General features: G+C 20.7%; 1 protein-coding gene across 1 annotated transcript in view; it reads right to left on the bottom strand.

Annotated features, from left to right (window-relative positions):
- Window positions 1-792: 792 nt before the first annotated feature.
- LOC117168604 (retinal rod rhodopsin-sensitive cGMP 3',5'-cyclic phosphodiesterase subunit delta) overlaps window positions 793-13039 on the bottom strand; it is a 21804-nt gene continuing 9557 nt past the window's right edge. The window contains exons 3-4 of the mRNA XM_033354321.1: window positions 12593-12850; window positions 793-1488 (exon numbers count right to left, since the gene is read on the bottom strand). Coding sequence (XP_033210212.1) covers window positions 1407-1488; window positions 12593-12850 — 340 coding nt within the window. The 3' untranslated portion in view covers window positions 793-1406. The remainder of the gene's footprint in view (window positions 1489-12592; window positions 12851-13039) is intronic.

A 13039-nucleotide genomic window follows, 5' to 3' on the forward strand; every position in this document is an offset into this window, starting at 1 on the left:
ATATTTACCTTATAAAATTACTCTGAAATACCGAAAAAATTCATAAATTTCCAAAAATTTAGACATTCTTTTATTGAATTTTGAGCAACTTATGGTAAATTACCATAAATTACCTATAGTATTATCATAAAATACCGAAAACTTTCATAAATTTCCGGGGATTTATGGTGGTTTTTAAATTGAATTTTGGTTAATGAGAAATTTCGAGAAATATCAGAAACCATTAATTTTTTATAAAAAATATCGTTTGCGCCAAGGGAGACAACAAATTTTAAATGATTGCGGTAAAGTTGAACAAAACAACCAGATTATTAAGCTGAGTTATTGCGACAGCATTTTTGTCAAATAATCCAACAAGAAATCATAATTCACTTACCTTTTTCAAAATAAAAAATAAAATAAACTGAAATACATAATTTAAAAATAAACACATAAATTATTTATTTATTAATAAAGAAAGTGAATAAAAAAATATATAAAAAATGAAGGCTTCATTATTAAATTAACCAAATAAAGATAAAGCTTAATATTTTAAAATTGAAAAAAATGCGAGGTTTTTCTATTCTACTTTAAAAATTAAACGAGACTTTCTGTTTTAGTCATTTATTACATAGGATAAAAATCGCAGTTAACAAATACAAATAAACAACACGATTTTTCCAAATCATCGTTTTCGTTGTTAACCACTTTTTACTTGTGACATATATACAAAATAAATAAATTTTTCACTCTGAAACTTCAAATTGAACATGTCAATCCAGTCAATAAAATATTGACTTTTATTAAAGTTAAACTAGAAAAAGGTTTTCGTCAATTTTCAGACAAATTTCGTACTGTCCTTTTTCTTTATTTATTACAAAATTTTCCTCCTTTTAATTCTGGTAAACACTTATAATAAAAATTAAAATTAAACCTTAAATTTCGGCCCTTAATTTTTCATGTCGTTTCAAATTAAACGCCAATAATTTTTTATTTTCATGTATCTTGGTTTCAGATTCAACTAATAAATTTCTAATCTCAAATTGTGAAATTAAACATTAAATTTCGGACAAACTGATCGAAAAATTAGATTTTTTTTCGTATTTTATAACTAAAAATATTTATAATACCTGGAAACCAAAATTAGATTAAGTCGACAAAAAATATTCGGCGAATAAATATTTAAAAAAAAAAGATCACGTTATGTGCTTGCTCATATTTTTTTTCATAATTTTCCCATTTTTTCATCTAAAAAAGAACATAAAAATACAGAGAGTTATGATATATGTGCAATTGAAATTCTCAAACGATAATTGCGTTTCATAAATGGATTTTTATTTGGGTGCTATGGTGTGAAAAATTGCAAAAATTCAGAATTTTTTTTTTCGTTTTGATGCCGAAATTTTCTCGATTGATAGAGAATACATTTAAACATAAAATAGTCGAACTTTACTCGTGCATACTAACAGGTCATCATCGAAGAATTTTGTTTCAATCACAACGTTACCACTGCAAAATAAAAATATTTAATTCAAATTTCGTATTAAATATTTTTTAAAAATAGGCTTCAAATTCAAACAAAAAGATTAATTTTCTACCGAAAAATACAATTTAAAAAAACATCAATTTTAACAAAATAGATTTTCAATCAAAAGAGGTAAATTTTCAACCAAATAGTTCCATCTTAAACTATACAAAATTTTTTTAAAGAAAATGGAATAGTTACACTTTTAGTAAAAAAGAATCATTTTCATCTTAACAGATGAATTTTCAACTAAAATTATGAATATTTTATTGAAATATCTAAATTTCAACAACAACAAAAATAATAATTTTCTACCGAAAAATAAAATTTAAGAAACCCATCAATTTTAATAAAATAGTGAAATTTGCAATCAAAAGAGGCAAAATTTCAACCAAATAGATAAATCTTAAACTAAAAAAAAAAAAATTTCGAAAATGGAATAATTACACTTTAATAAAAAAGAATAATTTTCGTCTTAACTGATGAATTTTCAGCTAAAATTATGAATATTTAATTGAAATTCCTGAAGTTTCGACAAAAAAAATTAATTTTCTACCGAAAAATGCTATTAAAAAAGACCATCAATTTTAACAAAATAGTTCAATTTTGAACTACAAAAAAAATCGAAAATGGAATAGTTACACTTTTAGTAAAAAAGAATAATTTTCATCTTAACAGATGAATTTTCAACTAAAATTATGAATATTTTATTGAAATATCTAAATTTCAACAAAAAAATAATAATTTTCTACCGAAAAACAAAATTTAAAAAAACCATCAATTTTAACAAAAAATTAAAATTTGCAATAAAAAGGAGGCAAAATTTCAACCAAATAGATAAATCTTGAACTACAGAAAAAAAATTTCGAAAATAGAATAGTTACACTTTTAGTAAAAAAGAATAATTTTCACCTTAACTGATGATTTTCAACAAAAATTATGAATTTTTAATTGAAAAACCGGAATTTTCAACAACAAAAAAATAATTTTCTACCGAAAAATGCTATTAAAAAAGACCATCAATTTTAACAAAATAGTTAAATTTTGAACTACAAAAAAAATTCGAAAATGGAATAGTTACACTTTTAGTAAAAAAGAATAATTTTCATCTTAACTGATGAATTTTCAACTAAAATTGTGAATATTTAATTGAAATTCCTGAACTTTCGACAATTAAATTAATTTTTACCGAAAAATACTATTAAAAAAAAACCATCAATTTTAACAAAATAGTTAAATTTTGATCAACAAAAAAAAATTATAAAAGGGAGTAGTTACACTTTTAGTAAAAAAGAATAATTTTATCTTAACTGATGAAGTTTTAACTAAAATTATAAAGATTTAATTGAAATACCTGAATTTTCAACAACAACAAAATAAATTTTCTACCGAAAAATACTATTAAAAAAAACCATCAATTTTAACAAAATAGTTAAATTTTGAACTACAAAAAAATTCGAAAATGGAATAGTTACACTTTTAGTAAAAAAGAATAATTTTCATCTTAACTGATGAATTTTCAACTAAAATTATGAATGTTTAATTGAAATTCAGGAATTTTCGACAAAAAAATTAATTTTCTACCGAAAAATACAATTTAAAAAAACTATCAATTTTAACAATAGTTAAATTTTCAACCAAATAGATAAATCTTAAACTACAACATAAAATTTTCGAAAATGGAATAGTTACACTTTTAGTCAAAAAAATAATTTTCATCTTAACTGATGAATTTTCAACAAAAATTATGAATATTTAATTAAAATACCTGAATTTTGAACAACAACAAAATAATTTTTTTTACCGAAAAATGCAATTAAAAAAAACCACAAATTCTAACAAAATAGTTCAATTTGCAATAAAAAGAGGCCAAATTTCAATCAAAGAGATAAATATTGAACTAAAAGAAAAAATGATCGAAAATGGAATAGTTACAATATTAGTAAAAAAGAATAATTTTTATCTTAACTGATGAATTTTTAACTAAAATTATGAATATTTAATTGAAATTCCTGAATTTTCAAAAAAAAAAATAAAAATAATAATTTTCTACCGAAAAATAAAAGTTAACAAAAAACCATTAATTTTAACAAAATAGTTAAATTTTAAATCAAAAGGGGCTAAATTTCAACCAAATAGTTGAATCTTGAACCATAAAAAAATTTAGAAAATGGAATAGTTACACTTTTAGTAAAAAAAGCATAATTTTCATCTTAACTGAAGAATTTTCAACTAAAATTATGAATATTTAATTGAAATTCCTGAATTTTCAAAAAAAAAATAAAAATAATAATTTCTACCGAAAAATACAAGTTAACAAAAAACCATTAATTTTAACAAAATAGTTAAATTTTCAATCAAAAGGGGCTAAATTTCAACCAAATAGTTGAATCTTGAACCATAAAAAAAATTTAGAAAATGGAATAGTTACACTTTTAGTAAAAAAAGAATAATTTTCATCTTAACTGAAGAATTTTCAACTAAAATTATGAATATTTAATTGAAATACCTGAATTTTCAAAAAAAAAAAAATAATAATAATTTTCTACCGAAAAATACAATTTAACAAAAAACCATTAATTTTAACAAAATAGTTAAATTTTCAATCAAAAGAGGCTAAATTTCAACCAAATAGTTGAATCTTGAACCACAAAAAAATTTAGAAAATGGAATAGTTACACTTTTAGTAAAAAAGAATAATTTTCATCTTAACTGATGAATTTTCAACTAAAATTATGGATCCTCAACTGGAATAGTTGAACGTCGAACCAAAAAAATAACAATTTTTATTTAAAAAAGATAAATTGTTAACCAAAACTTAAATCAATCATTTTTAAGTTAAGACGTTAATACTCAGCCGAAAAAACGAAATTTCAACAAAAAAATAGCATTTTTCAACCAAAAATTGACTAATTAAATTTTCAGCAAAAAAATGTTTACCCAAAAAAAAAAATTTTTAACTAAACTTATGGAATATAAAACCGGAATAGTATTTTCAGTTTCAGAAAAAAATTATTTTCAATAACAAACAATTTTTTAAAAATAAAATAGTTAAATTTTCGGTTTAAAAAAGTCCTTTTCATCCAAAGAAAAAACAGGTTTTCAATCAAATAGTTCATTTTGCAAACTAAGAAATTAATTTTTAATCCAAATTTGCATCCAAATTGTTCAATTTTGAACTAGAAAAGGTCAATTTGGCACGAAAAATTGAGCTGTTACATTCTCAATTGAAAAAATTCAATTTCAACCAAACTTATAAATTTTCAACTAAAATAATGAATCTTCAAGTGGAATTACAGAATTTTATACAAACCTAAAAGATAAATTTTCAACCTATAAGGTTAATTTTCTACAAAAAAAATACGAATGTTTCTCAAATTAGGTGAATTTTTGAAAAAATAGTTTCATTAAAAAAAAATCAATTTCGAACCAATTAAAGAATCTTTTAATTAAAATTATAAATCGCTAACCAAAAAATTAACTTTTATAGGGTGGCCGTTTTCATCAAAGAAAAAAATTCCCGGTCATTTCTCGGTTTGAAAAAATTTCCACCGTTAATAAAATTTTTTAAATCAAACCCTAAATCTAAAAATTGTTCCATATGAAGTAATAAAGACTAACTTCTAAAAAATGCAATCAAAATGAAACTCTTGAATTTTATAGTTTCACAATTGAAGTTCAAAAGTTGTTTTATTCTACCATTTTGTATTCAAATTTTTTTTTGTATTAAATGCAGTAAAACTGCTAAATTACAAATTTATAACTTTTATATAAATTTTAGTAAAAAAATTAATATAATAAATATATAGTAAATAATAAATATAAAAAAAATAATATTAAATATTAAATTAATATTGATAATTATAATTATATATTATTATATATAATACAATTAAATATTATAATAAAAATAAATTTTAGTTTTATTTAATTTGAAAGTTTTTAAATAAAAAAAAAGATTATTATTTAATATTTAACAATAATTGACTGTTAATTTAATACGAGTAAATTAAGGCTAAATATTTAAAAGTAAAATATCTGAAACTTAATTGTTTGGCACAGAAAGCTTTGAATTGTTTAAATTTCGAAAAACTTTTAAAATTTTTACGTTACAATTTTTATTTTTCTATTTAAAAAATGTTTAATTTGTAAGAGAAATTGCTGCATTTTTATTTATAAATAATAATTGAACCCTTATTATATGTAGAAATTTTTAAATTGATTTTAGGAGATATTTAGAAGTTTTTAAAAGACTCAAAATTAATTTAAAAATTGAAATGATGTCAAGCAATTTAAACGAAGTGTATGAGAATTTTGTTCAGACCTTCTAAACATATTTTAAAATGAACAGAATTTTTCCTACAATTTTTAGGAAATCCTGCAAATTAAAAAAAAAACCTTTATATCTTGCAGGGTGAAAAATTTTAAATATCTCTTAAATTACGCTGATTTTTTTTTACAAATAAGAAGTGTTCAACTTTTATTTATAAATCCAAATTTTAAGGAAATTTTTTTGCAAGATTTTCTAAAAGTTGGAGGACTTTATTAAAATTTGGAAAAATTTAGTAATGTACATTGATTAATTCTTTAATTTATTCTTTAATTTGGTCTTTTTAAAATTTTATCGTCGATTTATATTTTTAGAACTTAATCTAAATCTTTGAACTCTAATACAAAATTTTTGAATATAAAAACTTGTAAACTTTAATTTAAAATTTTTTTAATCGAAGAGTTCCACTTTAAATGCACCTTAAATTAATTTGTTGTTTATTTTTTATTACTTGTACTTTTACTGTTTAGAATAAAATTCTATTTTTAAAATTTTAACAACCGGGAAAAATATTTGCGAAACGGGCCTTTTTTCTTCGATTAAAACGGTCACCCTGAATTAATTAAAAATGGAACCTTCCCCGTTTAAATCCTAGATTTTTATTCTTTTAGAAACATTCTCGTTTCAAATGCAGAATTTTTATTCTTTTCGAAAATTCTCCGTTTCAACGAAGAATTAGAATTCATTCTTTTAAAAAATTCCCTGTTCCAGGTCGGAATTTATTTAAATTTTTTTATTTTCCATGTTCCAAGAAAAATTATAATTCTTTTGTTATATATTTTTTAAAAGAAATTTCATCTTTCTGGAATAAAAAATACGACTGTTCGGTTAAAAATTCAAATTTTTTTTAAGTTTGTCTTTTTGGTTTTAAAATACTTTTTAGTTGAAAATTCAACTTTTTAAAAAAATAGAACTATTTGGACTACACATTTTTTTTAATTTATATTTTTTGTAAAAAAATTCGCTTTTTTGGATTAAAAATTCAATTTTTTTCGTGGATACTTATTTTATGTTACGAAATTCATATTTTTATTTTGAAAAGTCAATTTGAATCTTTCTTGGGCAAAAATTGAATTATTTATTTAAATTTTCTTAAATAAAATTTCTTGTTTTAAGAGAAATTTCAATTTTGTTTTTTTGGATAATGCAAATATTTGGATTCAGAATTAAATTTTTTATAGTGACTTATTTCCTATTTAAAAATTCATATTTTGATCGTGAAAAGTCCACTGGAATCTTTTTTGGATGAAAATTAAACTATTTTTTAGAATTTTTATTTATTTATTTATTTAAAAATTCATAAGTTTCAGTAGAAATTTTATACATATTATGTCAATGCAACTTTTTGGTTAAAAAATATTCTGCTGTGCTTATTAACTATACGACTATTTTGTTTGAAATATTTGGTTTAATCACATTATTAAAAAACAATTTCATCTTTAAACTTAATTTTTTACTGAAGTCATATTTTTTGTTTGAAAATTTAATTCTTGAAGAAAAAAATCGTCTGTTTGGTTTTGAAATACTTTTTTCAGCATGATTTCCATTTTTTTTTGTTTAAAATAAATTAGTAATTTAAAAAACGAGTTTTCAACGATATAGGCGAATTTTCAACTAAAATGATACATCTTGTTAAAAAAAATGCATTTTTAAGAAAGTAGTTCAATAATTAAGTTGTAACATTCATTAATTTTCAGCTGCCAATTCTTTGAAAGTATACCATTTTAAGTATTCCTTTAAAATTGTTTAATTTCACATTACATTTCAAGATTAATTATTCAAATAATTTATTCATTATCTCCTGTTTCTAGATTAATATAATTATCAAATAATTTATAATTAATTATATGAATAACCAATTTTAAAAATGTTTAAATAATCAAAAATTGTTTAAATTTCAGTTTAAAAAATGTATTTTCATTTCAAAAGTACACACTTTTTAAACTAAATTGATTAAATTTCAACTAAAAGATGAATATTTTTTGTAACAGACCAATTTAAAAGCAAAAATATTAATTTTTAACTAAAGAGTTTAACTTTGAACGAAATAGTTCAATTTTCAACCAAAAAGATGAATTTTCAACGAAAACAGATGAACTTTCAATTAAATAGTTGAATTTTTAACTAAAAAATGTCAGTTTTCAACCAAAAAGAGAATTTTTTAATTTTCAGTTTAAAAAAATTTATTTTCCGCAAAAAAAAACACAACTTTTCAATCAAAATGTTTAGTTTTTAACTAAAATTATGAATATTTAACTCGAATACTTGCATCTTTAATCGAAAAGATAAATTTTTAAATAAGAAAATTAATGTGATACCAAAAAAGACGATTTTTCCACAAAATGAATGAATTTTGAAATAAAAAAGATAAATTTTCAATTAAAAATGGAATAGTTAAATTTTCAGTTAAAAAAAAATTAATTTTCAACATAACCGATGCATTTTTAACCAAAATTATGAATCTTTAACTGGAATAGTTGCATTTTTAATCAAAGATGTCCATTTTCAACCAAGAAAATTAGTTTTCAGCAAAAAAGAAGAGTTCTCAATCAAATACATAAATTGTCAACCAAATAACTTAATTTTAAACTACAAAAAATGATTATTTTCTAGTGAAAAAAATTATTTTCAGTTAAATACCTCCATTTTCAACTAAAATTATGAAGTATTTAATCAGAATAGTTAATTTATTAGTTGACAAACCAAAATTAAGCAAAAAAAGCTTATTTACAACAAAATATATATATTTTTCAAATAAATTGATGAATATTTAACTGGAATTCAATTTTTTTAATGAAAACAAAATTAATTTGAAACTGAAACGTTGAACCTTTACGTAGAATAATTAAATTATTATTGAAAAAGATGATTTTTCAACTAAAATGATGAATCTGCAGCTGGAATAGTTGAATTTTAAATTTAAAAAAATTAACAAAAAATGAATTTTCAACTAAGATAATAATTCTTCAACTGGAATAGTTGCATTAAAATTTTTTTTCAATTTTTTAAATAAACTTTCTATTACGAAAATAAATCTACAACTGGAATAAAAATTTTTAATGAAAAAAAATTGAATTTGCAACTAAAACGTGGAACCTTTACCTAGAATAATTAAATTTGCATTGAAAAGATGATTTTTCAACTAAAATAATGAATCATTAACTGGAATAAAAAATTTGTAATAAAAAAAAGATGAAAGATTAATTTTAAACCAAGAAGATTAATTTCTAGTTTTAAAAAAATCAACAAAACACCTCTATTTTCAACTGGAATTATGGAGTATTTAATCAGAATAGTTAAATTGTCAGTTAACAAAAAAAAAACTTATTTGCAAAAATATATATTTTTTTCAAATAAAGTGATAAATTTTCAACTAAACTGATGAATCTACAACTGAAATAGTTGAATTTAAAATTTAAAAAATTAACAAAAAATGAATTTTCAAGTAAAATGGTTAATCCTTAACTGAAATAAAAAATTTTTAATGAAAAAAAAAAGATAAATTTGGAACTAAAACGTTTAACCGTTACCTATAATAATTAAATTTTCAATGAAAAAGATGAGCTTTGAACTAAAATGATGAATATTGAATTAAAATAGTTGCATTTAAAATTTAAAAAAATGAATTTTCAACAAAAAATTAGGAATATTCAACTCGAATACTTGAATTTCAAGCAAAAAGATCGTTTTTTTTATAAGAACATTAATTTTATACCAAAAAATATATGCATTTTCAACCAAATGGTTGAATTTTGAAACAAAAATGATCAGTTTTCAACCAAAATAGAAATAATTAAATTTTTATTAGAAAAATTAATTTGCTGCAATACAAAATTTGTTCGAAGTAATGAATTTTTAACTGTAAAAATTGAATTTTCAATTAAAAAGATGAATTTTTAACTAAGAAGGTTAATTTCTAGTGAAAAAAATAATCATTTTCAACAAAATACCTTAATTTTCAACTAAAATTATAAAGTATTTAATCAAAATAGTTAAATTATAAGTTGAAAACAACAAATTAAACAGAAAAAAACTTATTTGCAAGGAAAAATATTTTTTTTCAAACAAATTCTTTAATTTTCAACTAAATTGATGAATCTGCAACTGAAATAGTTGATTTTTAAATTTGAAAAATTAACAAAAAATTAATTTTCAACTAAAATGATAATCCTTCAACAGGAATAGTTGCATTTTAAATAATAAAAAATAAAATTTCCAGTGAAATGTTTAATCTTTAACTGGAATTAAAAATTTGTAATGAAAAAAATATAAGCTTGCAACTAAAACGTTTAACCTTTACCTAGAATAATTAAATTTTCAATGAAAAAGATGATTTTTCAACTAAAATCATGAATTTTAAACTGCAAAAGTTGAATTTTCAACTAAAAAGACGAATTTTGAACCAAGAAGATTAATTTCTAGTGAAAAAAATAAATAATAAAAATAATAAAGTATTGAATCAGAATAGTTACATTTTCAGTTGACAAAAAAAATTAAACAAAAAAAAATAATAATTTGCAAAAAAATATATTTTTTTTCAAACAAAGTGATGAATTTTCAACTAGAATAGTTGCATTTTAAATAAAAATAAACATGAAGCTTCAACTTAATCATGAATATTTAATTGGAAAATTTGAATTTTGAATTTGAAAACATGAATTTTTAACTGTAAAAGTTGAATTTTGAATCAAAAAGATTTATTTTAAACTGAAAACATTAATTTCTAGTGAGAAAAAAATAATAAATTTTAGCAAAATACTTCCATTTTCAAATAAAATTATAAAGTGTTTAATCAGAATAGTTCAATTAACAGTTGACAACAAAAAACTAAACAAAAAAAAACTTAATTGCAAAAAATATATATATTTTTTTCAAACAAAGTGATAAATTTTCAACTAAACTCATGAATCTGCAACTGAAATAGTTGCATTTTAAATTTAAAAAATTAACAAAAAATTTATTTTCAACTAAAATCATGAATCTTTAACTGGAATTAAAATTTTTTAATGAAAAAAAGATGAATTTCCAACTAAAAAGTTCAATGAAAAAGATGATTTTTCAACTAAAACGATGAATTTTCAACTGGAATAAATGAATTTTAAATTTGAAAAAATGAATTTTTAATTTTAAAAGTTGAATTTTCAATTAAAAAATGAATTTTGAACCAAGAAGATTAATTTCAAGTGAAAAAAATTATAATTTTCAACTAAAATTATGGAGTGTTTAATCAGAATAGTTATATTTTCAGTGAAAAAAAAATTTTAACTTATTTGCAAAAAAATATATCTTTTTTTTCAAACAAAAAATGAATTTTTAACTAAAATGATGAATCTTCAACTGGAATAGTTGCATTTTAAATAATAAAAAATGAAATTTCAACTAAAAGGATTAATTTTTAATCGAAAAATGAACTTAAATTTTCATTTAAAGAAATTAAAGTTCAACCAAAGAGATGAATTTTTTATTAAAATGATGGAATATTTAATTAGAATAGTTAAATTTTCAGTTGGCACCAAAAATTAAACTGGAATAGTTGCATTTTGAATTTAAAAAAGAATTTAAAAAATGAATTTTCTACTACAATAATAAATCTTTACCCGAAATTAAAAATGTTCAATGAAAAAAAAAATTGAATTTGAAACTAAAACATTGAACCTTTACCTAGAATATTTAAATTTTCATTGAAAAGATAAATTTTCAATTAAAATGATGAATCTTTAACTAGAATAATTATATTTTAAATAAAAAAATAAACAAAAATTAAATTTTCGACTAAAATTATGAATCTTCATCTGGAATGATTGAATTTATAATTTAAAAAATAGATTTCAGATCACGATAAGGAATTTTAAATTAAAATAATGAATCTTCAACTGGAATAAATCAATTAAAAATTTTAAAAATAAGTACACAACTGAAATAATGAATCTTTCACTATAATAATTGAATTTTTAGTCCAAACCTGGAATTTTTAACTAAAATTATGAAATATTTAACTGGAATAATATATTTTCAGTTTCAAAAAAATTAATTTGCAACAAAATAGCTCATTTTTTAATCAGAGATGAACTTTTGATTTAAATTATGAGTCTTTAGCGAAGAAAATTAATTTTTCACGAAAGAGTTTAACTTTTAACCATGTTATTAGATTTTCATTACAAAGAAGATGATTTCTTAAAGAAAAATGTAACAATTGATATTTCAATCAAAACAAACATTTTAACTTTTTAATCAAGAAAAGTTTATTTCACCAAAGAAAGAATTTTCAATAAAATACATTAATTTTCCAGCAGATACTTAAATTTTCAACTAAAAACTATCAATTTCCCACGAAAAATAAAATAGATAAAATTCGTAGTTACAAAAATTAATTTCAAACAAAAAAAAAAGATTTTTTAATTAAATAGTCAAATACAGTAATATAAAACTACTTTCAAAAATAAAGAATCATTTCGATTCAATTTTATATCCAAAAAATTCCCTGAATTAAAAAAAAATAAAATAAAAAATTTTTATTTACAAATATTTAAAAATCTCCATTTTCTTTAAACTTTTTAAACATCTTTTCAAGTTTTAAACTAATTTTTAATCTTCTAAACATCCTTAAAGTTTAGTTGCATTTTTGTATAAACCTTATGACCTTGCTAATTCCAAATTTGGTTGCAAAATCGTCGAAAAATAAAAAAAAAATATATCAAATTTCCAAAAAATAAATTACAATAAACAAAGAAAAAACATAAATAATAATTCGTACTCACTTTAAAACAGTAGCAGGCATCATTTGACTCTCCGGCGCAGCCAGAATCAAACTTTGCCACGTGTTTGTACTGTTGGGAATCACGAATCCAAATTCAAAAAACCATTCTTCTAAACATCTGCCCTTGAAAAGAAGTTTCTGTTCCAGTCGAAACCTCTCCATTGGTTCGGCAGAACTAAAATTAATTTCCCGCGAAACTGCTCGGCATCGTAGGATTTTCTTTGGTACGCGGGCCTCATGTTCCAATCCGGGCACGGATCTATTTTTCAAAATTTTTTGATTAATTATACAAAGTTAAATAACCAACTATATTTTTATTGTTATAATTACTTTTAATTCAGATTTAAATTTAGTAACAGAAACAAAGGTGGCCGTTTTAGTTAAAGAAAATAAATTTTTAACCTACAAACTACAAATAACGCTGAGATTTTGAACCGAGGGGGGGGGA

This window comes from Belonocnema kinseyi, chromosome 1 (genome assembly GCF_010883055.1).
Source record: "Belonocnema kinseyi isolate 2016_QV_RU_SX_M_011 chromosome 1, B_treatae_v1, whole genome shotgun sequence".
Lineage (NCBI taxonomy): Eukaryota > Metazoa > Arthropoda > Insecta > Hymenoptera > Cynipidae > Belonocnema > Belonocnema kinseyi.